The 26,808-nt window shown below is 45.0% G+C and overlaps 1 protein-coding gene across 3 annotated transcripts in view; it reads right to left on the reverse strand.

Moving 5' to 3' along the window:
* nectin1a (nectin cell adhesion molecule 1a) overlaps nt 1-26,808 on the reverse strand; it is a 177,160-nt gene that overhangs the window by 19,792 nt on the left and 130,560 nt on the right. For all 3 annotated transcript variants that reach the window (XM_064352536.1, XM_064352534.1, XM_064352537.1), the window contains exons 6-7: nt 12,042-12,183; nt 75-168 (exon numbers count right to left, since the gene is read on the reverse strand). In XM_064352536.1, the coding sequence (XP_064208606.1) occupies nt 75-168; nt 12,042-12,183 (236 nt within the window). The remainder of the gene's footprint in view (nt 1-74; nt 169-12,041; nt 12,184-26,808) is intronic.

The following is a 26,808-nucleotide window of genomic DNA, read 5'->3' on the forward strand; positions in this document are numbered from 1 at the left end:
GGAAAAACAAAGGAGAGAAAGAAAGGTGACAGAGTCAATGGAGGAGGGGGAGGAGGCGCCAAGGGATCTCCTACCTGGATCTCCTCGCAGGTGAGCTGACTCTTTGAGTCGTTATTCCTCCTTCTGGGTGGGGGAGGGGCCTGTTTGCGAGCCGGAGGGGGATTCGTCCTGTGGGGAAAACGGAACACACGTGTCATGCGATCTGATTGGCTGCTGCCAGTGACCGCGCCTCTTTGCCATAACGAGAGGCGGTGCGCTCGACTTACAGACAAACCAGAATTAAGTCAGGGCATACCTGGAAGAAAGGGGTAAGATTTGCACAGGCAAAAGGAAACTAATCAGGAGTTTGTTACCCCTAATTTAACCAAATGTAACATGAAGTGAGTGATCAGGATGGCGGATTTATATAGAGGAGATGCACAGAGAGGTGGGTTCACAGTTGTCTTCGCATTTTGCGCGTCTGCTGACAGCTGAATCATCCTTCACAACGGGGGTGCACAGCTCCTGGGGTGCCGGTGTGTGTTGGCTTCAGTTCCAGCAAATTGCACTGGCTTAGCTTTTACAATTAGCCGTATCCCCCCCCCAGCACTGGCTCACTCCTGTACTGAAGCACAGCGACAGTTTCCACAAGGACACAAACAGTCTGCAAGTGCAGCTCATGATTAAGGAAAGCACAGATCAAGAAAATGATTTAAGCAACTCAAATAATTAACAGCAGATGCTGGCAAGGATCTGGCCCTTGTTGCGTTCCCTTGCTTTTGTAATATTTTATGAATTCGGGCCAACGTCAGTGTATTGTCGTGTTACGCATCAGCATATGTGTTAGTCTGCATATCACAAGCCCCATGTATAATATTCCCAAGCGACCAGCCTTTACATAAAAACCTGACCTTTTCGTCGAAGCGGAAATTGGCTCCTCGACGCGTCGGCTGCCCACGCACGAGCGCGCGTCGATTAACCCTTTCATCCGTGCCAATTACTTCCGCCGCACGCGTCGACCTCGACGCGCGGCGTAAAAAAAAAACCAAAAAAATAAATAAACTTCGCGGGGCGGCGTCGGTGCCCGCGTGGACGTGTGGCGGACGGAAAGTGCCGGCAGCACGGCACTCCTGTGAAGATGAAAGCTCGGCGAGGAGAGACCCTCTTTAAATGCTGAACACAGCCCGCCGCACTCCGCGGCTCCTACAAGAGCACACACAAAAAAAAGAAGGGGGGGGATAAAAAAAAAACACCCCACACAAGAGCTTTTTCAAAGCGGCTTCGCCTTTGAATATAAATCGACGCTCGCAAAAGATAATCACGCGGCGCACGTCCGTCACGCTGAAAACGCTGAAACGTAACCTGGTTGTAGCAGGACAACAATTACTCTTTTTTTTTTTGTTGTTGTTGTTGTCTTTCTTGTTTTTAATTGCCTGTTCTGTTTTGCGCGTGTCTGGCCGGGTAATGAGAGAGAGAGGAGCGGCATTCACATGGAAATGCGGCGCGGGGAGAGAGCGATGCGGGTTCGAGCGCTTCTCGAGAACAGGCGGGAAAATAAAATGCATTAAACATGAAGCGGGCGTGGGTCCGGGCGAAGGCGAAGGTGCTACGGCTTTGTTAGCGCTAGCCTTGATCAGCTTCCCCCGAGGGGGGGGGGGGGGCAGCGAGGAACAGGTGGGCCCTTCCTCGACACATGCCAACAAGTCCAAATAATTAGCCACTGTGGATATGCTAGACCCATTGCCCCCCCCTCTCACCATAGCAACCGTTAGAGAATTGCTGATCTGCTACCAAGGCACTGTGAATGCCCGCCTCTGGCCCCCATACCCAGCCACCCCCTCACCCACCCCCTGCCCCCCCCCACCCCAGCCACTTCCTCCCCATCATGCTACATCACATCGCGTCCGCGTTTGTTCCCGCATTATTTTCATTTTTGATTATCATTCACGTCGAGGTCTGGTTCCCTTGGCGATCAGCCAGCCTCGGTCTGTCTTTATTATTCCGTTGCTGCGATCGTACTGAGCGCGTGCGGCGGGATTCGCCGCACAGTGGCCTTGTCAGATCCGCACAGCGGAGAGGAGCCTGTAATGTGTACGAGACGCAGAACATCAAAACGCTGTGAGCGCCCCATGCACAGGACACGCTCCCTCTCTCTCTCTCTCTCTCTCTCTCTCACTTCCTCTCTCTCTCTCTCTCTCTCTCACTCCTCTCTCTCTCTCTCCTCTCTCTCTCTCTCTCTCCTTCTCTCTCTCTCTCTCTCTCATCACTTCCTTTCTCTGTCATCACTCTCTCCTCTCTCTCTCCTTACACAAACACGCACATGCACACAGACACACAGACACACACACACACACACATACACCCACACAGACACACATACACGCACATACACACACACACAGACACACACACACACATACACACACCCGGACATACACACAAACACAGACACACACACAGGCACACATACACTCACAGATTGATGTGCATTGTATGAAATGACACACACAACATTCACATGGCAAACCCATGCACGTACGCACACACCGATATACATGCACATTGACACAGCTGTCCATGGACACACACACGCACAAGCACAAGCACATCCACCTGCCGAAACGCTGGCCATCCCAAGACTCAGACTGAAGATGGACCCCCTTCAGACTGCACCTCTGCTCCTCCCCTCTGCTCCTTTTTACCACACCCAAACCTAGCATTTTTACCTCACCCAAACTCCTCATTCCTTTTTGACTTAGAGCCTGTGGTTTTTTGCTGATGTTAGATTAATGCTCACTATGGCAGTTTTGTCCTTATTTTGCATGACTTAGTTTAATTTGAATGCCCATAGCTGACCAGCTGTCAATCAAGTCTAGACTTCTTGCATTCACAGTCTCTCTTGGGGGTATACTGTGTACTGTACTTTCCCCTCTAGGGAATTGCTCCACATTGATCCCTGATCTCCGCACTTGTGTTCGTGTTGTAAGACCCTCTGGGGCCTGCTCAGTGCGAGCAAAGGCAAAAGTGAATCATAAAATTTATAAACAAAATGAAATCTATAACAGATACACTTGCGGTTTCACACAAAGAGAAGTAGGCCACTTTGTCTCCCAGAAAGCCCGTATCGATTCCTTTCACTCTCCGGTAACTGATTTAAATCAAACTTGCGGAAAAAATCACCTGTGACAAACAGAAGGGGTCACGCAGAAATCCAATTGATTCGGCCAGCTTCACAGAGATATTACACCCCTCGAAATAGCCTTTGTCATAGAGACCACCTCAGCGTATTTACTTGAATACCAATGCCTCGGGAGGAAGACTCCCGCCCCTTCCTCCCGAGGCTCTATTTGTGGGTTCCAAATTTAGCAGTGGTGAGTGTGGTAACGGGAACATGATGTGGCGAGACATCCGATTGACATTGGCTGCAAAAAAAAAGCAGCCGCAAGAAAAGGCAGGTCTCTTTCTCACTCAGGGTCTGCTTGAGTGGGCATTCGCCACTCTGTTAAAGTAAGGACAAGCCATCCATTTTAACACCTGATGGTAAAAATTCACAAATAACAGAGGCGGGGGGCGGGGTGTAGGGTGGTCTCCAAAGGTGGTCACAGGAAGGAATGGAAGGAAGGGGGGGGGGGGGGGTGGGGGAACAGAAATAAGAAGCCAGAGTTGGACTTTCTCAGTTTTCAAGTGGCATGTAAACCTCTGGATTAATTCAGTTGATTTAGTTTTTGATTAAATTGGCCATTCGAGGTTCCGCACTTCGCTGCCCACACCAAGCTTACTGCTGGCCAATCCTTTACGCAGAAGCTGTTTTTCTGATATATGGAGTCAATTAAGCATTCACAGGCTCAGGGGGGAGGCAGTACGGCTGTCCAGCTAATTAAATAATCAAACTGTTTAGATTAAATGGCTTTGAAGCCTTCGGTTCGAGGGAAAGCAAGGACCGCGAGGCGGCAAAATGGACGCAGGAAGAAATTTCCCTTTGAAGAGAAACAAAATAACAAATGCAAAAGAACTATGTACGTGAGGGCAAAGCTGCAAAGACTGGCCACTTCTTCTTGAGTACGTCAACAGTCAGTGGTTACCGGATAAGATCAGAGAGGAAATGGGAACAAGCAGGTCTTAGGGGGTTAGTGGGTTGGGTGGGGGAGGTGTGGTGTGGGGGTGCGGTGGGGGGGGGGGGGTTGAAGAAAACCGGGTCATATTCAAAAGGGTCCTGAACACGACGCACTGGGGGATTCGGGCAAAGGTAAGCACCTCCCCACAATGTCATTCCCCTTCAAGACCTCAGTCAGTCTGTTATTGGGAAAAAAAGAGACTGACAGGAACCTAATTAAGGATGATTGCAGGGCAAATGTAACAAAATCAAATAAGAAACATGATTAATCTACAAAAGAAAAAGAGCACACTAAACCATTAAACCATTACATTACAGGCATTTAGCAGATGCCTTTATCCACAGCGACACAAAACGCCTCGCTTTTTTAATTTTTTACATAGCATCCATCCATACTGCTGGATATATGCTGAAGCAACTCAGGTGAAATGCCTTGCTCAAGGACACAACAAAAGTGTGCTGCCTGGGAATTGAACCTGCAACCTTTAGGTCGCAAACCCAGTTCCTTATGCATTACCTTATGCACTGCCATCCATCACTGTTTAATGATTTAAGGTCTGACTGGTGGTAGCTGGTTTAGCATTTGCTGGTACATTTCCAGACTTTTTCAGGCATTATTTTTCAAAATGCCTAAGCAGGAAAAATAACTCATGCCACTTGCATTGCCCTTTCTGTGGCTTTGTGATAGTCATTTTTCCCCATGTTCAATATGTAAGGGATAATGTACAGCTTCTATAAGATAGTCAGTTGTTTCAAAAGAAGCACTGACAGGGTGAAACAACCAATAAACTTTCTGCAAATTAACATGCTAATACCATGGGTGCTCATCAAAAAATGTTTTTACCTGCCACAAAATCATAAAATTGGTTTCATTATGCCTAATTGTACAATTATAGCTTCTGTGATAAAAATAGTTGCAATAAACAACAGCTTTTAGGATCCTAGCAACCACAAGCAAACAATGTTTTTCATTTCACGTAGTTACACATATTAACAAAAATTAAACTGATTTAATTTAAATTGCAGTTCATTTTATTGCGAAGTACGTCATGTTAAAGGGGACATTTGTGAATGCAGATGGCCAGGTTTGGAGTCTCAGTAGTTCACGTTGAATGATAAACTTTTTACATTTTCCTTTCATTCATTTCAACCCACCATATCACCTAGTTAGCTGTAATGTTAGATACCAACAGGTGAGGTTACACTTTACATAGACAACTACTTGGATATGTAAAATACAGATGGATATAATCTGATACGAAGCAGAAGTCATTATGCGGTGGTCAGTACACATAAAAAAATGGCCGCTCACTGACCAATCAGAATGGAGAATCCAGCACAGCCATGGTATAAGATGCAATTAAGAAGCAGCGTGATTCATTAATTTGAAACATTTTGTCTGGTTTTATGTTTTATTTCTTTCCTTCTGACAATCTTTTAGCAGCACATGATACCATATCACATTTAAAAACCTAACTTTGGAGTGCTGCTTGAACAATTTTCATAATGCTACTACCATATAATCAACCATACATTGCTTGATGCCCTACCTACAATACATACCACAACACAACCATACCACCATACCCTACAGTACTGTATGTCAATTGTATCTAGTAGCAGAACGTCAAAACCATTATGGCACTAATATGAAAGAAAGGTTTGTGTTTCTTCTGAATAGTACAACTCAGTGAAAACAGAGGTTAAAAAGAAAGTGTGGGAAAAACCAACACTTATTCACATTTGTGAAAGGTGCATAGGAGGGCATATTAAAACGATGACAACTGATTAATAATTTGCTGGCAACCCTTTTCCAGTGAACGGTGAATTGATTTGAGGCTCTATACCGCAAATTGTTTCGTGGAGCTTTTCCAATGGAAACGAAATTGATTTAGAATACGTCGCTACTCCGTAATTAGTTTACTAGGTATTTCCAATTAGTCGGAAAACGCATTGCTGATTACATACATTCGACCGTGCCCTCGGCTATGTAAAAAAAAAAAAAATGATAATAAAAATGAACGTTGTCACGTATAAAATGTTTCCGCGGGAGAAAATCTCAACGCAGCAGGATGCTTTCGTCTCAGCGCAGGGTGAGAGAGAGAGCGAGAGAGAGACACAAAGGTCAGCGCTCCGTCGACGCCTTTCTGTATCGATTTCAGCCGATCGCCGTTTTCTCTGGCAATTTAAATGCTAATGACACAATTAGTCGCCCGGCGGAGTTTATTCCGCGCGCCCAGTCGTGAGGAGCGAGCTAAGTCGGGCGGGCGCGGGGCGGGCCTGCGCCCGTTAACCGCTAACCGGCTTTGTTAACTCGGTCAACGTTCCCACCGAAAAGGGATGCGAACCCAGTCGGCAAAAGCCGGAACCTAAATGTCCAGAGGGGTGTAAATCTAGGCTTGAGAGATGTTTGGACATACACAGGTTGGGTTAATCCTAATACAGCTCAGGCTTTACCCAGATATAGCCTGGCTCGGTCTTTATTTGGCTTGAATTTTTGACCAAACGTAGCCTAAATGGCTTTTCACCAATTTGTCACCACAAAAAAATGTTTGCTGGGAAATGGTTGTAACTGGCCAATGTAAGGTCAGGGTCGCGGGAAGACCTGGAGCTTATCCCAGCATGCATTGAGCGAGAGGCAGGAATACACCCAGGACAGTTTGCCAGGCCATCGCAGGGCACACACACCATTCACTCACACACTCACACCTACAGGCAAATTAAACTCTCAAATTAACCTAACCAGCATGTCTTCGGACAGTGGGAGAAAACCGGAGTACCTGGAGGAAACCCACGCGGACACGGGGAGAACATGCAAGCTCCACACAGAAAGGCCCCAGCCGGGATTCGAACCGAGGACCTTGGAAACAGTGCCACCCACTCCACCACTGTGCCGCCCTAACCATGTATAATTCTTTTTTTAAGGTGAAATGAAATTAATTACAAAGAAAACAGGCAGAAAACAGCCCCCCCCCCACACAGCCAATGGATTCCATCGCTGTTGGAACATCATCGTGGCTTTTTTTTGTGTTCAGTACCTGCGGGTAACAGTGTGTGGTAACGCAGCAGTCATGGCTGCACTCGTTACAAGCGCACGGTGCCTGCTCTTCTGCCCACGGTGTAATCACACAGGCAAATTGGCATGTTTCCCCCAACGTATTTTCAATACAGTATGTTCTTTGTGTTTGTCCAGTGTTTGTTCCAATCTACACTGTACCTTTAGAAAGAGAGAGAGAGGGAGAGAGTGGGTGTGTGAGAGTGAGAGAGAGAGACAGAGAGAGAGAGAGAGATGGGGAAAATTGAGAGATATAGCGACGTGCATTAGAACTAAATCCCTATTTATATTTTGATAGAACGAGATGAAAGCAATAAGTAAGAGATGCCGATATGGAGCATGGAGTTTATATTATAAAATATACAACATGATAGGGTAGATACACAAGGCACAGCATTCACTATATAATGTATAAATACATAAATATACGCATAAATATACCAACATGGTAGTACTGTGCACATGCAGTTATATAATTTTATCATGTAATTTTATATAATTTTATTTATGTTGCTAAAACAGGTGGTGAAACATCTTGGCTAATGAAATGAATATGAATATGATTCAAAAAAAATGTGCAGCTGTGTCTCACTCCAAGACTGCTGATGTGAAATATTATCATTCCATAAAACTTTCATAGACACAGTACAGGCCTCGGCAGTGTGTTAATACAGTTAAATTACTGAAATATGACCTGGGTTCAAAGTTATTTTTGTTAACCTGTAAGATCAAATCACGTATGCAGTTAACTAGTTACATGCGATGAACCCATGCTGCAATACAGTGGATAAAACACACCGGTGATGTCATTTGGCAGAACCTCTGATCTGGAGTGACTTTTGTAGGTTTACATAACATGCATAGCTGATGGTGAGTAACCAGGGACAACAAGCAACAGTAGTAGTAGTCAAGTATTCTTAGTTTTAGCAAGCCAGTTGTGTAAAAAGTGCGTATTCTGCTTATTTTACAGATTCTGCGACCTTGAAATATTAGAGAAAAGAAGAATCAAACTTTCCCGCAAAAAAGAATTGTTTAGCTTGGCGAATAAGACTTGTTTTGCTTTTTTTTTCTGCCTGTGGCAATTATATATTTCAGCAACTCTGTCCAAGTGTTCGATTTTTAATGATTACAGTGTTTGGAAGCCATTTTGCTGTCTGAGAGTGCCCTGATTGCTGGCAAGCATCACAAATGGCAAGTATACCGACTTGAACTGAGAGCACAAGTGTATTTATTTCACACCTTTTTGAGGTAGAGATATATTTTTCAACCTTCAAAATATAAAGATGTCAGATAATGTCACCATCTAGGGCTCGGCCTTTTTACATTTTAACACTGCCGTATTATTTGTGCTGCTGATAGTGGTGATGACTAATTCGCGGAAAGGTTATTCTATCCTGTTCCAGTGTTACGGTCCATTCAGCCTGTGTGGACTGTATATATATTTTTTTTCTATGGACACTGGACCTGCCATTACATTAACCTTGCCATTGCATCAATGCAGTGCCATGTGTTCTTTATCCCCAGCGATGTTTCACATGCTGCACATTCATAATGTGTGCATGATGTGACGGAGCACATGCATTCGAGAGGCAGGCATTCCACACAAAGGCACAAACAAACAGTCCTGGGGGGCTAAGTGGTGAATGTCTATGCTGGGCCTGGTGGGGGGGACTGTGATTCATCCTGTATCTGCAACAGCTGTGTTGGGGGTGGGGGGGGGGGTGGGGGGGTTGAACAGGGGAGAATGGTAACTTTGGCAGTGAGAAAGAGATAGAGGGAGGGAGGGGGAGAGGGACAGAGATAGAAGGATTGAAAGAGAGCGAGAGAGAGAGAGAGAGAGGGGGAGAGAGAGACATCCTTTCATAAACCGTCACCTAAAAGAACCTGCAAGCACATCTGCACAAAACACATACAAATAAAATAAACAGAGAGAAAGAGCGAGAGAGAGAGAGATGGGGGAAGATGGAGTGATATAGAGATGTACATAAGAACTAAATCCCTAGAGAGAGAGTGATGCCGTGCACAGTCATGAAACAGAATTTTAAAAAGCCACGGTTTCACCTCTCAAGCGGCAATCATTAGTCAGTATTAAGCTTTATTTGCCTTCCAGGATCATGGTTAAAACTGCTGTAAATGGAAGGCTTTATGAATAGCACAGAGCAAAATTCAGCAAAGACAGACGCGCACACACACAGGCAAACACACACATGCACACAGGCACGATGTCAGGTACAAAAGCAGAAAATATTCCTCTTTTAAACTAGTAACAGTTAATAATAATAATAATAATAATAATAATAATGAAATGTTTATTTGAATGTGTGTGTTTTCTTTGCACTCTTACACTGTTTGATTTATATAATGGCTTCTTAAAGAAATGATTACTGGTTCATTTCCATTTTATACACACATGCAATTGGAGCTCAGATTAATTTAAAGTAAAACAATATATATTACTGAACCCCAAATGGAATGAGGGAAACACCTCACATAATTCAGTGGATGTAGACTGGATTTAGAAATGAATGATATGGACAGGGAACTACTATTACTGGGTATCGTTTCTTTACAGTGCAATAGAACCTTTTGAAGCCATCAAACACACACACACACACACACACACACACACACACACACACACACATTCACACTATACACACCATATTGAGTGGGGACTTAAAGGACAGGCAATTTGAATAGGGCACACTTCCCATCTATATTCATCAAGACCCCACAATGAAACAAACATGTTAACCTCATTTCAGTAGACGCCTCATCTAAAGAACATTGCCGCACGATTGTAGTCTCTTAGTAACCATGTCATGAGGATATGCTACAAGGTGCATGTCTCTCGAGCCCATAAAGAGCAATCAGTGTGTGGTTAGCATTTCATTCTCAGGCTAGTTTGCTCGTGAGTTGTTTTTGTAGCAAACCTAATTTCCAAACAGCTCCTCATCAAAAATAGACACACTTCACATGGTAGCTAATTTATAACCAACCCAAAATACCGTCATCCGAAATGACACGGCAATTAAAGCACGGCTCTCGCGTTGAAGAGGAAATGGCAAGCATTTCCAGACAGTAATCATGCATCGAGGATAAAAAAATACAGCCTTTTATGAGTATGGGAGCTCAGAAAGGGTATATACTTAACGATTTAATGGCACATCGAAATATTTGTGACGAGAGTCACTCATCACGAAAGAGGTCCCTGATTTTGATTTGATTAAATGATGATGTCTGATGTAACTGAGACAATGTGTCGACCCCACAGGCAGAATGGCATAGTTGCTCTTGAGAAAAAAGGACTGAATATTTGATTCCTTTTGGATTAACACTGGACATTTTACTGTGTGCTCACATGAGTGTGTTTAAGTTCTTAGAAAAACTAACAACGATTACTTTGATTATTGTTTTTCCGATATCTATGCTAAAATTAAACCTGGTCACACTCTGTTTTTTTATTTTTATAGATTTTTTCAATATTTCCTATCAGTGTTTTAAGATCACATAGACCTATCTCTAACCACCTCTCGAACAGGGAGACATGGTGCTTACAAAGTCACTTGAGCACGTCAAAATGCAATTCTTTTAAAAATCACCCAGTCCCACATACAGACTGATAATTCCAAGCCTGAGCATAATGTGAAGCAAGCAATCAACAGGCACTGAAGCATCACTCCTTCACGAGAAATGAACAAATCAAGTCCCCCCCCCGCTCGCAATCAAGTGCACAGAGCCTTCTGCCTCCACTTTGGTAATCAAGCCCGGCGAATAATCAACCCGATGGATTGCTGAGACAAGCCGAGAAATTCCTTTTCCTTGTTTGCCATCATTAACTTAAAAAATAGTGACCTCTGTGCTTCGCTTGTGAAGGAGAATATCGGCAACGACGCCCGCTCTGTGAGCAAGGCTGTATCGAAACCCGTCCTCTCCGGCGTCTGGAGTAACTTTTTTTTTTTTTTACAGTAGTGTGTTTATGTAATTTTGAGTGTTGATCCTCGACGGAATTCAGGATTAACGAAACACTGAAAACCGTTTCATAAACAGCACTGCGATGCACTGAACAGCCAGTTAAAGTGTTCTGTTTCTATGGCTCTTCAGAGTCCCGTTTTAAAAATAACACCTGGTCAGGTCATTTTGGATTGTTGAACCTTGGCGACGTACCAGTTCAGGAAAACATTGCGAACCGTTATATAAAGGGAAAAAGGTCTGTACTGGATGTCTAGTTGTAGCGATAGTACGGTTGCCGATAAGGCAGTTGCATCTCGTATGACCAGCTTTTGAATGTTATATCTTGCTTCTCGCTCCTTCTGCAAACCCACACAATGGAAGAAAATTAATACCTTCTTTAAGAAGGTTGCCAGCTGTGTGAAAATAACAGCCAAGACAACTTTTAAAAAATGGCGGCAGTGTAGAAAATAGTACAGGAAGTGCACATTTAACTTCAAAGCTTTAGGTTCAGTTGAGTGGGGGTTGGGAGGATACTGCTGTTGTAGCAAGGTACTTAACCTGAAAGGCGTCACATATCCGGCTGTGTACCTGGACTGTAAACATGAAAATGAAATATGAAAAAAAAACATCTGCTACAGAGCAAATAAAAATTAACGTTTCGCATCTTGAACATCGCCCTGGTTACACTGCCAGCGCGTCCTCCAAATGGGACCGTGAACATCGTAATGACCGTCACGATAACGTTGCATCCATTTTGGGAAACCGCAGGTAGGAGAAGCAGCGAGATTTATGTGAAGCGGTTTACGCCCTGAACAAAGCCTCCATCTCTGACTGTCTGTGGCCCTGCAAGCGGTCCATCGACGGCTTGAACTCAACCGTCACCGACAGAGCGAGGATTTCCGTCGCGGCGGTACGGAACGCGGCGGCGGGGGTACTCACGCGTCGTTCCGAGCCTCCGCCAGAGGCTTCGTCTTCCGGCGGCAGACCACCAGCAGGGTGACGGCCGCGCCGAGGAGCCCGACGACGATGATCCCTCCCAGAATGCCGAGCAGCCCGGGAGCGGTCTGCGGCATCGGCTTCTCTGTTTGGAAGAGGATACGTTATATATTAGGAAGGTTATCGACAGGTCACATTCACTTACTGATTGATTAATTTTATTTCATTTTTTTATTTTAGTTATATTTAAAGTTATATTTAAATGGAACAATTGGACAGCACTCTCAGTGATATTTCAAGATTTTGATTAATATGACATGGTGTACCCAAGAATTTCAGGACTTGCTTTCACCGGTGTGCCTGACAATGCTATAAAAAGTGAGGGAAAACAATCCGACAAACGCATCTCAAATCAACATAGCAAGCAAACACATGATATACCATGAATCCTGAACAGCTAGCTATGTTAAATACAATCATGCCATTAACAATTAAATGATGATGCAATTACTCCAAAATATTGTTGAGCGCTGTCATTTCGGTCCGCTCAGGTGTATTTTCGGGGAATCCGCACTCACATTTATTTGTTTTTTGAGCATGATTGAGCATGTTTCTTCCTATCCGCCTCACCCACACATTCGTCAGCCGTGCTTCATTCGTTTGTCCCATATGTGTACCTTCGTTCATTGGGTCAGCGGTCAATTCTATCTTTAATTTGGTTGGAAGCCGTGGAGACGAAGGGTTCGGCCCGAAATCGCGAACGTGCCGCGCATTAATTACAAGCCGGGGCTCCGTTCGGAATTTCATCCGCGGTGCCCCCCTGTCTGCTCGGAGAGGCGCTAATGATGTGGCTCCTTAGCTTGTTATTAGCCGTCGGGGCGGACTGTAATTTCATTCCAGGCACAGTCCATTTATTTTCACCTTTGTCCTTGGAGTAAGTGAGCCTCCGTGCCAGCCCGGTTGCCTCAGATTTACAGAGACCGGAGAGCTCTGTCAGGTGTGATCAGAGGATTCTGCGAATACTGCAACGGTTTTTTTTTTTGGTTTTGTTTTTTTATTGTATTTGCAAGGGGGCAATTTGATAGCATTTCATAACTGTGTTGAAAAATAGACCGAGATACGCACGCTTCGTATAATAATAAAAAAAGATTGAACAGATTAAACGGTTGAAAGAGAGAGGGTCAGTGACGGCCAGCCGACCGTTTTTTTGTCCCGGGAACACCTGTTCTGGGCTTCCCGGTGCATTTAAATGTGGAAGCATAATCAATCTGAGATTCCTATCTCCAGGGCGAGACCCCCAGTGCTCTGTTACAGCCCCCTGCGGAAGCTTCCGGGCACCGCTGTGTTTGCACGGTATCAAGTCACGCGGCGGGACAAAAGAGCCCAGGCTCCGTCCGGCTTCTTGAAGAAAAAAAAAAAAAAAACGATCTCATGAAAGGGCACTCCATAGCTACACGCGTGAGGTGCCTATACATTAGAACAGGCCTGCCGTTCTGTTGCTAACAGCTATCGTTGTGGGGGGGTGGGGGTGAGGGGGGGAGGAATGTTGTAGTGGAGCCGTTTACAATGCATGTGCTTTACCGGCGATTTCTGACCAGTTTGATTTCAAGCCCCTGTGATGTCGTGATTTCAGCTGTTTGAGACCTGGGCTTGCTGATCACACCACAGACTGCACCCGGCCTCAGTTTGCCACCGGACCCCCCGTAGTTTTCATTAAATGTGTTAAGGAGGATATTTACAGTTTGAGCCTCACTGGGTAAAAGGCAGAGACAGACTGGCACGCAGCATGATGTTTCCGCAAATTATTTCTCAAGGGAACGGTTTGGAAGTTTGATTCTCCTGATACTGTATTTTTGTATCCCGGAGAGTAGCACTGATGTTCTCTACCGCTGTACGTTACCCTAGATAAGAGTGTCCGCCCATTGGTTGAACTGCAACATAATGAGTGCTGCTCTCCCTCCGTTCTTCGGTTGAATAAGACTGAATAAACTCTCTCGTGAGATTTATTAGGGCACCATCAAACAGTAATCTTTTTTTTTCTATACAGTAACTGGCCTTGCTTGAGGACTTGTTATTGTGTGGATGAGTCATTCCACTCAGAAAGATTCTAAAAATGGTGTTGCCGTTGTTGTTGCTGTTGTAACTTGAACTTCATCCAAAGGTTGTTGGTTCAATTCCTAGTATCATTAGTATCATCATGGCTGTTGCTGGGCAGGAACTGGTCTCGTAACCTAAAGGTTACAGGTTTGATTCCCGAGTAGGACACTGCTGTTGCACCCTTGATCAAGGGACTTCAGCTGCATTGCTTCAATATATATCCAGCTGTATAAATGAATGCAATGTAAATGCTATGTAAAAGTTGGTCTAAGTTGTCTGCTGAATGCCTGTAATGTATGCAATGTAATGTTACACCCTTGAACTTTTCAAATAGTTATTCAGCATGGGGGGGAGGGGTGCTACCTAAAACAGTGAAATAATAATGATCACCCGAGTGATATTGTGGGATGTACTGTACAGGAACAAACAGAAAGATGGGACTACGTGAAGAGAGAAAAGCAGAGGACCCCTCAACACATTCACAAACACACAAATCACGACAAGTGCGCACATATATGAGTGCTACACTGGAGGCACACCGTTTATATTTTCCCAACCTCCAAAATCTCATTATGATCACCAAGGTGCAGCTATAAGGATATTAAGAGGGTGATTCCAGGACAGCAGTTCCGGCCTCAACTTTCAACAATATATATGGGAAAATGAATTTGTTGAGAGTTTTTTTTTTTTTAACAGCATTTAGCCAACACTGTCCATTTATATTGGGTAAAATGAAAATGTTATTGCTGGCATTTAACAGACACTCATATTCAGAGTGACTTGCACAGCTTTAAAAAAAACAAAACGTTTTTACATATCCATTCGTACAGCTGGGTAAACGCGGAATCATCTCAGGTTAACGTACCTTGCTCAAGGCTACATCGGCACTGTTGCACCTGGGAGCCGAAGCCGTAGCCTACGGGTTACGAGCCCAGATCTCGAACAATTACACCGCACTGACATCCCATTTTGTTTTGACAAATGAAGGCTTCTCTGCCACGGCACAGTTCATGAATTTTCAAAAACTTCAGCTGCAACTCCTAAGGAGGCATATAATTGCATTAGTCAAGCAATTTGCTTCGTATTATCCCCGTAATACAGCTGTGTGTTTACTGAGGCAATTTAACATTTCAACTTTGTTTAAATATAACAGCAGCACTACAGCGAGCGTCCAAACCAAGGATCCAGAGCTTGCAATCTCTATGCCACACTGGCTGAGATAATTAGCCTGCTACTACAGTAGCTGAAAGGCACTGCAAAAACACTGTTGTCATGCACCTAACCACCAGTAGGGGGGGGGGGCTGTGAACATCACTGCTGTGCTGTGATGAATGTCTCTGCCAGTTACATCACAGATTTGCTGATACAGTAAAATTAAGCCGCGCATCTATCACAGAAGTCGTAATAGAGGTGTTGGTTTACAATCGAGCGGGATGTGTAACTGTGTAAGAGCTGGGAAATGTAGTGCAAGATGCAGCTTCCAGACGTTTAATTGAAAACATTTCCCGGGCTCTATTGCAGGCAGTTATGAACACGGGCAAATGTTTCCATCGCCGCGGTTACAGGCCGAGAGAGATGAGGTCAGCCCCTGAGTCCTCCGCGATGCACAAACGCCCTGTTCCCCGTAATGGAAAGGCCAATCCCATGAGCCTCTGGGAGCATCTCAAGCTGTTGTCTGATTTTCCCTGTTGCCTCTTTACAGCACCAGGTCCCTGTCCCAGAGGCATTTGAAAACACCTTTCCACTCCGATGATTTTATGGCCAAAATGAAAAATACGCAGAAGGCCAGTTCTAATGGGGTTCTCACCTTGCAGGTACACCAAGAGACTACAGTGGACAATGCCCCCTGTTCAACTCCAGTAAATAATAAATATTTATTTGAATAACTGTCATTTTTCAGACACCAGTATTTCTATGGGTGGCTGACATCTTTCTAACAAGCATCTATCCATCGCCAGGATTCGGAGCACAATTCTCCATTCCTGTGATTGTACGTCTTGTTTCGCAACACGTTTTGTTGAAAATTCTCCGTGATCTACGGTTTTAAAAAAAAAATTTACCGCTCTCCAAAGCTGAAGCGTCTGAAGTACACGTCTGACCCAGGGCTGTTGCAGTCCTCGGTGACAGGGCTATTTACAGGCGAGCCGCTCAGATTTGGATTTTTTTGAATTTTTTTTTTCCACGCGCAGTTGTTTTATCCTCGAGCTTTCATAAATGTTTATATTCGACGCGCAGCAGACGAGCGGGGGTTTTGGCTGAGAGCGCACGCCGGCATTTTCAACCGCTAACATCTGCAGCCAGCCAACCCAGCCCAGCCCTCACCCCCCCTCCCCATTAGCGTCGGCAAAGGGAAAATTTGATAAGAGGTAATTTTCCCTCACCGCTCAAGCTAATGAACCCTAATGGGCTTTTAGTTAGCGTGCACGCGGTCACGATGCCGCGTACATGTGACCCGTTCGCCGTCGCGCGCCGCCCCCGAACCCGAGCTGAAGCGGGACCTCCGGGGGGGGGGGGGAACCTCGAGTCGCGGCCGACGGGAGGCGATGTCCGTCGCGGTCGAAATAGAAAAAGCTATTCGCGGCGCCGGCGGCACGGCGGCCCGCTATCCATCAAACCGCGACGTGGCGTGAAGCCGCTCCGGCCCGGGGGTCCGGGCGAAGTCCGAGCCGCGGAAATCCGCGATCCGGAGAAATCGATACGGCCCTTAAGAACGTCCGCGGCCGCGGACTGAGGTGCCGGCAAATTCAATTAGTTCCAGGACCGGCATTACTGTAGTGTAGTGTAGGGGATCCGCGCGCGGCCCCGGCTACATTAAATTAAATCTAGAGAATGTATTGCCGGGGAAATTGAAAGGCAGGAAATTCTATTAATTCCTGAGAAAGAGCTGCTGTGACTCTCGCGGCTAACACGTTCTGCTAAATAAAGCTCCGCGCGGGCAGTGCGCTCCTCGCCCGCATCTTCATTAGCCCTCAGACGTCCGCAGGAACCCGGGCGACCGCTGAGGCCGGGGGTTTTGGGAGAGGGGGGGGGGCGAGCTCCCCCGCCTCCGAGGAACGGGCACAATGGCCCCCTAAAACCTCATCGAAAGAGAGGTGGTGGGTGGGGGGGGGTGAGGGGGTGGGGAGGGGAGGGCTGGGGGGTTAGCTGCTTGGTTCAGAGAATGGCCCATTCGTTCTCAAGGGGCACGAGGAGGATGTGACCCGTCTCCAGGTGGCAGGGCTGGCGGGAAGAGGACAGAGAGGCGAGGAGGGCGGCTTTCCCGCCACCCGAAAATTTGACTGTTTTTAATGACCTGGCTGTGTGGGGAAAGAATGTGGACCTCCCTATTGCTATATGACTCTGGGTTTTTGTAGGTTGATTTGGATAAAATAAATATAATGTAATGTAATGTAATGGCTGCTAAATAAATGTAATGTAACGTAACAATATGTTTCTACTGCACTCTACTAGCGATATGCTAATGTGTATTCTACTCTACTGTTACTTTCTCGGCTCGGCTTGTTCCCCGGCGACCGCGAGCACCCTTCGTTCCTCGCGCTACTTCTAGCTTCCCGCCCTAGCGACGGGCCGTCGCCCCGGTCGTGCGGTGAAAGCGGCTCCCTCCTGGCCGTCTCTCGGCGCGTCGTGATCGATAGGCTCGTGATAGACCCGCGGGGGGGTGGGGGCGGACGACTGTGGGGAGGAGCGGAGTACGACCCGACGACCGATCCGTCTGCCTGACAGCCACGTCCCATCAGCGGGGTCCCGTCTCATCCCCCCTACCCCCCCCCCCCCATGCACGCGACTCTCAATCACAGAATCCACTGCCTGAGACACCGCCCTTAACCCAGTTGGCCTGTACAGTACTGTAACATACAGTATGAGCATACCGTTAGCCAGAGCCGTATAGCAGTCGACAGATCCGCATTCTTTTCCTGTACAGCCAAGTCGTTAAAATCAGTCAGATTTTCCATACAGCGTCTTTGCCTTCCTGCTAAATCAGGGTTGGGGAAAACCCTTTTCCAATTCAAACGGTTCAGGAAATGAATATGAATATGCCTATGGAACATTGTGGCCATTTTAAATCAAATTTAAGTACATTCCCAGAATTCGCTCATTTTAAATGGGATTGGTCCAAAAGCCGTTATACACACAAACAGAAACGTTTCCTCTCTTTAGCACAAAAACAATTCAGTAATTTAAGTAATTTCATTATTTATTCAAATGTAGATTTTAGACAATATATGTTACATATTTACTATTAGAACAAAGCATATTGTGAGAATGCACTTCCTTAAAAGGCTTTCAAATTCATGCAACATCTTTTCTTCCTGGCACTGTACCTCATCAACGCAGTCCAAAACTTACAAATAGAAATAAAAATAAAAAAAATCAATAAATAAAAAAAGAAATAAAGGTGGGGGGTAATTTAAAAAATAAAGCCCCCGCGCCGTGCAGAAATATCCGGAAGATGGCCGAGGCCTGCGCCGGGGTTAGCGTTAGCGTCTCTTTCCGGCCCTTTCCGCCAGGCCCGGGCTGCTCTGAGCCGCTCCCGGGGGCCGCGGGCGCTGCTGAGATTGGCATTGATTTTCAATCAGCGGCGAGCTGGCGGCCCCCGGGGAGGGCGCTCCTGTCAGGCCGTCCGACGCGCTCCATCATCGCTGACGGGGCGGAAGGCCCGAGGGCGGCTTTTCGAATCCGTCCGTGGCGGGACCCCGGGTCCCCAGGCCCGCGCGACTACTTCAGAGGCGGGCGAGGTGTGTGTGTAGCCCCCCCCCCACCACCACAACCCCGCCCCCCTCTGGTCAGGCCTGTTCTGGCGATTCGGGTGGAGCGAGACCAGCGTAACGAACTCCGCTCAGTGCCGGGTCGGGCCGAGTCGGGACCCCCGCCGAAACGCGACGCCGGTCCGTTCAGACCCACGCTCGTCCTCGGAGGCGGGGCCACCGCTGGGTGAGAGAGAGAGAGCGTGCCGCCCAAAACGGCTCCCTGGCCTTCGCCGTTTCCTCCAAAGGCAAAAAACTACAACTCCATCACTTCTCTTTGTTTCTCTCAGGACTTGAGACTTGAGGCTGGCTGAGAACGTGCCGGAATGTTGGCTGAGAATGTCCCGGAATGAATCGAAGGAACGACAGAAGCCAAACTGAAGGGGAAAAAAAAAAAAAACCTGTTCGTGGTTAAAGAAAATACTCCATTTGACCTGATTGGACTGAACAGAGGCCCACATTTCAAGCTGCGTTCCCATTCGTATGAATTTATGAAGGTTTAAAATGTTCACGTCAAGACCGTTCCCAACGCAATTCCCGGAATTAAGGAAAATCCGCAGCAAGGCTCTGGCTTGGGTTACTGTGCCACATCGGTATGGGAGAGGGAGGCAGGACTGCAGAGTTCAAGGCATTCCGCCGAATACGATCTTTGCGGCAGCATTGCCCAATTTCCTCATTAATAACAAACCGTGATTGATAAATACAGAGGGGACGAGGACCGTGAACCGCGGAATAAACTACTCCGTTTCGTCTCCGTCTATCGAGCTGGTCATCAGTCCCACCGCGCATTAAGCCCGAAATGAAAATCTTCGCTTCCGCAACTTTGTCAAATGTTCTTGGAGGGATCTTTAATTAAAAGCAGATAAGCAATTCCAATATCCCATTTCCCGAATAGAAAAGTCAGAGACCTTTCAATGGTGCGACACTGCCTTTATTCCAGGGCTTGGACTGTTTTTTTTTCTCTCTCTTTTTTTTTTTTTTTTTTTTCCAGTGAGGTCGGAAGAAGGTCTTCTTAGGGAAAATGGATTTCTGTGAAGCGGACCGATCAAATTACCCTTGAGTGATTGACTGAAAGGCAAATGAGACCAAACAAATTGAAAAAAATATTATCTTTTTTTTTCATGCCAATAACATTGGAAACGAATCCCAAGAGATTAGGAGGAAATGGGCAAATGAATCCTCCTAAGTGGTGTTGATCTTTACATTATCCTACACAAGTGTCCGTTTCGGTTTCTTGTTTGTATACAACGGACACTGAAATATCGAAAGCAAGTAATAAAAATTATTTCAAATCTGAGTTGAAAGAAGGGGATGTCCTCATGCAGATTGGTTTTTTTATGTACAGCATGAAGTGTGACAATTATTGCTAAAGTGGTGGAGAGGACAGCAGTGGATTTCTACCTGAGATTTGTCCTGGCCCTGGCAGCCCTCTGGTTAAAAGTTAATTTCCTAAACCAGGCCAGAATGCCATCATTTCATATGACGGCATAAAATCATGTCGCTACATTTTATAGGCCGTATTTAACCATGGCTTTGCCCACAAGCACGCACAATGATCTGGAAAGTGTGGGTGTGTGTGCGTGTGTGTGTGTGTCTGTGTGTTTGTGCCTGTGTGTGCGTGCACGTGTGTGTGTGTGTGTGTCTAAATGTGCTTCATAAATAAAGTTTGATTGATTGATTGATTGATATAGGGGAAGTCAGTGAGCTTTTCTGTGCCGTAATAAATCAACCTCTCACACGTTGAAGGCTCCTAAAGTTTAATTTCAGTGTAAATATGATCACTCTCACTGCCCTCGCACCACCACGACTGTTTTCAGCAAATGCTGCAAAATATAGTGCTGTCCATCAAATCGCAGAAATGAATAGGCCACACACCAGCACAGCCACACCTACCGAGCTGCGGGAGCACCGGATAAATGCAGGGAATATTCACCGCCTACACGAATTACACAATATTTTACATACAACCCGCTTGCTTTGGCCACGGGGGCGAAGGACTGCAAAACTTACAAAATCACAGGAACTGGAGACCAAACTTATTTCTTTTAGTTGTATAGATATTTAGAGCCGGGGTAGATCTGTTTGCAATTAACTCTGATGATTTTTTTTTCTTTCTTTTCTTCATGTGCCTGCTATTTTTCTTAATGTGAGCAAAATACCACAGACCCCAATAAACAGAAGACGCGGTTTAATGAAGTTCATAAATCCTTGTTATGTGGTGCCAGCTCCGAGCAGCAACTTGGCCATTTACCCCTGCTGGGTCCGGAATCTTATTAAGATGGAAGTTCCCCGGGTTGTCTCCACAGGGAAAATGGCATCCCTTTATTTTTATATACAGTAGCATACTAGATTAGGCTCTCCACTGCTCGGGGCCCATTCATTCAGAGCCACGGATTTCACACACACACACACGCACACACACACACACACACACACACACCCTCGCCGTTAGCGATGGGGCCCTCGCGGGAAACGATCGTGATCGGGCCCGATTGTTGTTTTACAGCGTTCCACGCAGGACAGCACTTCATTAAGGGACAAATTGCCTACACCTGGACTGTGTGTATTAAGACATAAATGAGTCATTATGGTCCTAATTCTCTGGAAACGGCAGGGGAGGTCATGGAAACCACCTGCGGCCGAGGTAGCTGGCCATTTCTCCGCGGAAAAGACGAGAGCAAAAACAACGACAACAACAAAAAAAAAAAAAACTCATAAATGTTCCTGACTGGTAATAACACTCACAACCTTCATTGGAATGTGGGAGTTTAAAAGTGGCATATTCCCACACTTAGCCTAAATAAACTCAAAACGCTAAGGGGAACGTTTCCTGATCAGACGCTTCTGAAATGGGGGGCTTCAGGTTAATTGAAATGTTTTGGTTCACTGTTAAAAGTGGCCTTTGCGGCTCGGCCGAAGTACAAGGGCTCTCACGAAAATGCAATTACAGTAAGTGTTTGTGATGAAAAATACAGTAAAGAAGCATGCAGTGAAACAGCTGGATGTGTGGGCGTGTGTGTGCTTGTGTTGGGGATAGCGTGAGCTTAGGCTAGCCTAGTGTTCACTGGTTTGCCTTCGGACCACATAGAACCTCTCTCTCTGTTTTCCCACTGATTCTTATGCTATTAAATGGCTTATTATACATTCCAATAGAACGTAAAAGCTACACATTACAACCCCTCTAATTTACATTCATTCACATGACACAAAATTCCCCTCCGTATGTCCTTTCATACAACGTCCTCGTTCTTTGGAAACACAGTGTACTGTACAGTGAGGAGACCCTGTATTTCCAAATAAGTCACGAGTAAAACATACTTCACCCTTTGTAGAGACCCACAGGGTCAATTTCATATTCTGTATCGACCTCTAAGAGCCTGAAAACCCATCTGACCCTGTAACCAGTTGAGACGTTTGAACATTGCATGTAAAATGTTTGTGTGGAATGAACCAGTTCATCATGTGCGGATGATGCACTCACAGGGAACGCATTACATTGCAATGCATTGCATTGCGCTGCATTCATTAAACATGTGACCTTATCCAGGGCGACTTGCGGGTGAGTGCATCTGCATAAGTTATGTCAGCAGGAGTGATACAGACCAGAGACAATATTCCCAGACCAGAGATGGTTGACATTCAGCATTGTCAAACCACTAACATGGGTGAACCAAACCAAAACCAACCCGCTACCATGACTCAGTTCTAATGCAAGTGATACTACGATTATCATAGCCTACAATTTGAAGAGGTGGGTCTTTAGTCTGCATAAGAGCCGGTCCACATAAGTGGCTGCCTAGAGCCCCATGACCACCATAACTAATGTAAAATATGTGATAATTTAGGGGATGGGTGAGTTGTGGGGGCACACCCCCAAACCAAATCCTGCTTAGGGCCCCTCAGAAGGTAGGGCCAGGACTGGACGTTGGCCAGTTAAATACCTTATGAAAGCGATGAAGGGGTTCGAGATCGTGCATCGAGATCACGCATCAAGATCACGCTCTCAGTCTCCTCCATGCTTGTAGTGTGTGCCCGGGAGCTGTCTTCACCAGCGCGAGGCCAGCGTTGCAGGCAAAGTTAATATCACAAGCATATCGCGACGGGAGATTTATCACTGGAGCCATCGGTCTCGAACGCCGTCGCCCTCGCTCCAAGCTGACAGCTCGGTAAATAACGTCGGATTCCGCGCGAGCTCGGAGCGACAAACATTTTCATAAAAAAACGCGACGGAATCGTTAAACGCGGCTCGCCGGAGCGGAATGAAACTCCAGCCACGCCCGCGAATGTAAAAAAAAAACGTGCTCATCTGTAACGTTCCTGACCAGGGAGCTTTCTGTCGAGACTTTAGCCCAAAAGACAATTAGCACAGATTCATAACACGATTTTTTTCTCTGCTCCCCTTCAGTGCTCTCCATCACCAGCACGGCTTGTTCTCAAACATCGCTGACTGAAAGCGTGCACATCACAGAGCTAGCAAGGTACACATTTATGAGTTCAACAATCACCGAAGTGATTTCTCTGTGTTTGCGTTTTCTGTTTCAAACTTTGTGCACAAAATACTCCCCCTTACACATTACCTGTTCATGCAAAAAAAATTATTTTGGCTCCCAACCTGGCAATTCCCACCCTAATTTGGAATGCCCATTTATATGCAATTGCGGTCGCATCCATGCGCTTATTGTAAGTTAAATTTAAGGAAAAATGTTGATCGAATCAAGTCTACACCATATAATCATATTTTTCTCTCATATTCACAGAGAGAGAAAAAAAAGTATGATTACTTACCAGACTGCCATAACAAGCATCCTCCCTGTCAAGAGCTGTGAAGTCATAGCTGGGCCAATTTTTCTGGGATAAAATATAATCTTTTGAAAGGGCTTTATGGATCCACACCTACAGCCCAGATAGCGAGCGACTCCGGACTCCAAATTCTGTTTCGATTCTGGCCCAAATTCAGCACTTTCGGGTCAGACTTGGCACAGAACCGACCCGGAGTTGCTTGCTCTCTGGGAGTATGCGACTGACTCTCCCTCGTCCTCTTGCTTCGGAGGCAGAAGGGACTGCTCAGCCCCCGAGGACCTCCCGAAAAGCGGAAAGAGGTCACCGCTAATCCCCGTTTCTGGTTCACGTCTCACCAGGTGAAGCCCCAGGCAGGCCGAGCGCGTCTTAGATCCCGCGATCAATTTCTCGAGCGGTCAGGGCAGCTCAGCGAATTCATTTCAACAACAGCTAAGCATTTTGATTCGCTCTGGCGCTGAAGTCCTGGACCATTTTCTAGCTCGATATGGTGTAGGAAAATAAACACAGAAAATGCAGAGTTCCAGCTTGCTTTTTCTGTGAAGCCTGTGGTAATTATTGCGGTACTTAAGATGAGTGCATTGAACGGTCCTTGTTCCTGTTATGCTTTCAATATGAAAAGGTATACAAGGGGGGGAAATGAAATATCTCTCCCTTCTCTAGACAGGGAAGGACTCTACAGATTTGTCCCTTTTTGTCTTGATTGCGTGCATTGATCAATTTGTTCCTTGTTAAACTGCATTAAACTTAATTTGCTTATACGGCCCGTACAAGTAAACAACTTGTTTACTCATTTATTTGTTGTCTTATTATAATGAATTGGACCAATTTGTATTTTTTTGATGTGTTTATATGTGAATATTTGTTTCCCGACACAATTGGTGAAATCTCATTAGCTTGTGTCAATTTTTCTGTGTTTTTCTCCTTTGATGGAAAATTAATAAATAGGCATAACTCATTTCAAGCAGCGATTGAAAGTCATATCAGAGTGTAGCAGTCGTCCTTGAAGTTCAGATAGACTTTCAAGGGTATGAAGTCATTTAAATAGTTTTTCTGCAACTACAATGTCCTTCCAAATTAATTATGCCCTTGAAAACCGTAAACAAAGAAGGCTGTTCAAAATAAACAATACAGGTTATGAGCTATATTTTCTGCTCGAAAATGATTAATTCATACTAAAACAATTGTTCAGAGAAAAGCCGTTTGTTTTTTCCCTCAAATAGAAGTCATAATTATTCAGGCCCCTAATATCTAATAATTGTTTTTGAATAAAACCCAACAAAAACAAAGTTGCATTGACATAGATAAGTTCATCTCAGTCCAATTCCTGGAGATTTCCCATCCTGTAGGTTTTCATTTCAACCCTAATTTGGCACACCTGATTCTACTAATTAGCAGCTCCACAAGATCTCCAGCTGTGGAATGAGGTGTGCTTCAGTAGAGTCGAAATGAAAACCTGCAGGATGCCAGATCTTCAGGAACAGGGCTGGCTTAACACTGGTCTAAGGGAACTGTATCATTCCCATTGTTCTCTCAGAAGAAACAAGACAAAGTGTTGTAAAGTCAGGACATGGTTATAACTTTTCACTTTTTACTAGCCTTTTGGGTCGAAAATTAAGAACCATAAAACCATAGAACACTGGTAAATCTGCCAGGTATCGGATAAAAGTACATCTTGCCCCCACGCAACAGTAAGGCAAATAGTGAAGGAAGCAAATAAAAAATCAAGGGTAACAGTTGGAGATTAGGGGCTATAAAGTTTGGAGAACAAAGTCTTGAAATGCCTCTCTTTTGTTTTTGTATTTCTTTTTTTCATTTTTTGTTTTTACATCAGCCATCACCTCCATGCCAATAGGATTTTTGGGATAGGCTGCCAAAAAGCAAAATTGATGAAGAGCTATCAACGAAAATCAGCATGTGGAGCACAGGAGAAGAGAAGGTCCAGTGCTAAACGATTGGAACTGGGTGTTGAGGTCACATGAGCCCAACGTTGAGCTTTTTGGCCATGTGCACCGTAGGCTAGTTTGGCATTGGAAATTCTCCGCTTGTGTTGAAAAGCACACCACACCTACAGTGAAATATAGTGGTGGATATTATAGGCGTGTTATACATTGACTGGTTCTGGAGTTCTTCATACAGTTTAAGGAATCATGAACTCCAGTGAATACCAAGATATCTTGGCCAAAACATTTCCCATTTCCAGGAAGCTAAAAAAGGTTTTCAGGAAGACAGCTATCCTAAACGGGCCTCTAAATCATCCAGGAAATGGTTGGATTGTCCACAAAAATACTGTTTTTCAATGGCCCTCAGTCTCAAGATTTGAAAATGATCGGAAATTTGTGGTTTGAATTGAAAAGGCCAGTTCACATGCATGGACCAAAGCATCTGGAGCATCTTGAAAGATACTCTATGGAGGTCAAAAATTCCCCGTAATATGTATACATAAATCTCATAACACTCTGAAGATGGCCTGGTGACACATCCTTGCAAATGGAGGGTGCACAAAGTACTAAACACAATGTGACTTTTTTGATCAAATAAATTTAGAATTCACAGTGTTTTTTTTATATTTATTTTTATTTAGTTGACTTCAGTGAATCATTATTGATGCAGTAAATTTTCGATACATTTGTGAACTGAATATGGACCAGCACTAGTTTTATTTGTTTTTATTTATGCAGTCATTTTGATCATCTTTATCAATGATGTGAATAATTTGGGATAATAGCAGATACGCATAAATGAAAATGAACACTGGCTAATCATTTTCAATTAGTATTTTGCAAAGTATTCCACATTTATTCATCATTGCTCACACTGCTAACTGGGATGGGTTTTTGAAGTTAACATAGATTTTATCATGCATGAACTTTAGAAAATTCTATTGGATGTAACCATTTCTGGTTAAATGAAACAAAAAGAAAACACAATCTCTTTAAGGAGAAGACCGGTTTGTATGTTTCCAATGATAGCTTGAGAAGTAAGATGTGGTAATAATGAACACACTTTAAATGTGACATTTGTCAATGGGCTCTAAATTCTGAACTAGCCACGCCAGATGCATTTGGTCATATTTGAATGACAAGCTGGCCAAAGGAAAAGCAGAAAATTAAATGCATAAATGATTATGA

Source organism: Anguilla rostrata, chromosome 9 (genome assembly GCF_018555375.3).
Source record: "Anguilla rostrata isolate EN2019 chromosome 9, ASM1855537v3, whole genome shotgun sequence".
NCBI classification, from domain to species: domain Eukaryota; kingdom Metazoa; phylum Chordata; class Actinopteri; order Anguilliformes; family Anguillidae; genus Anguilla; species Anguilla rostrata.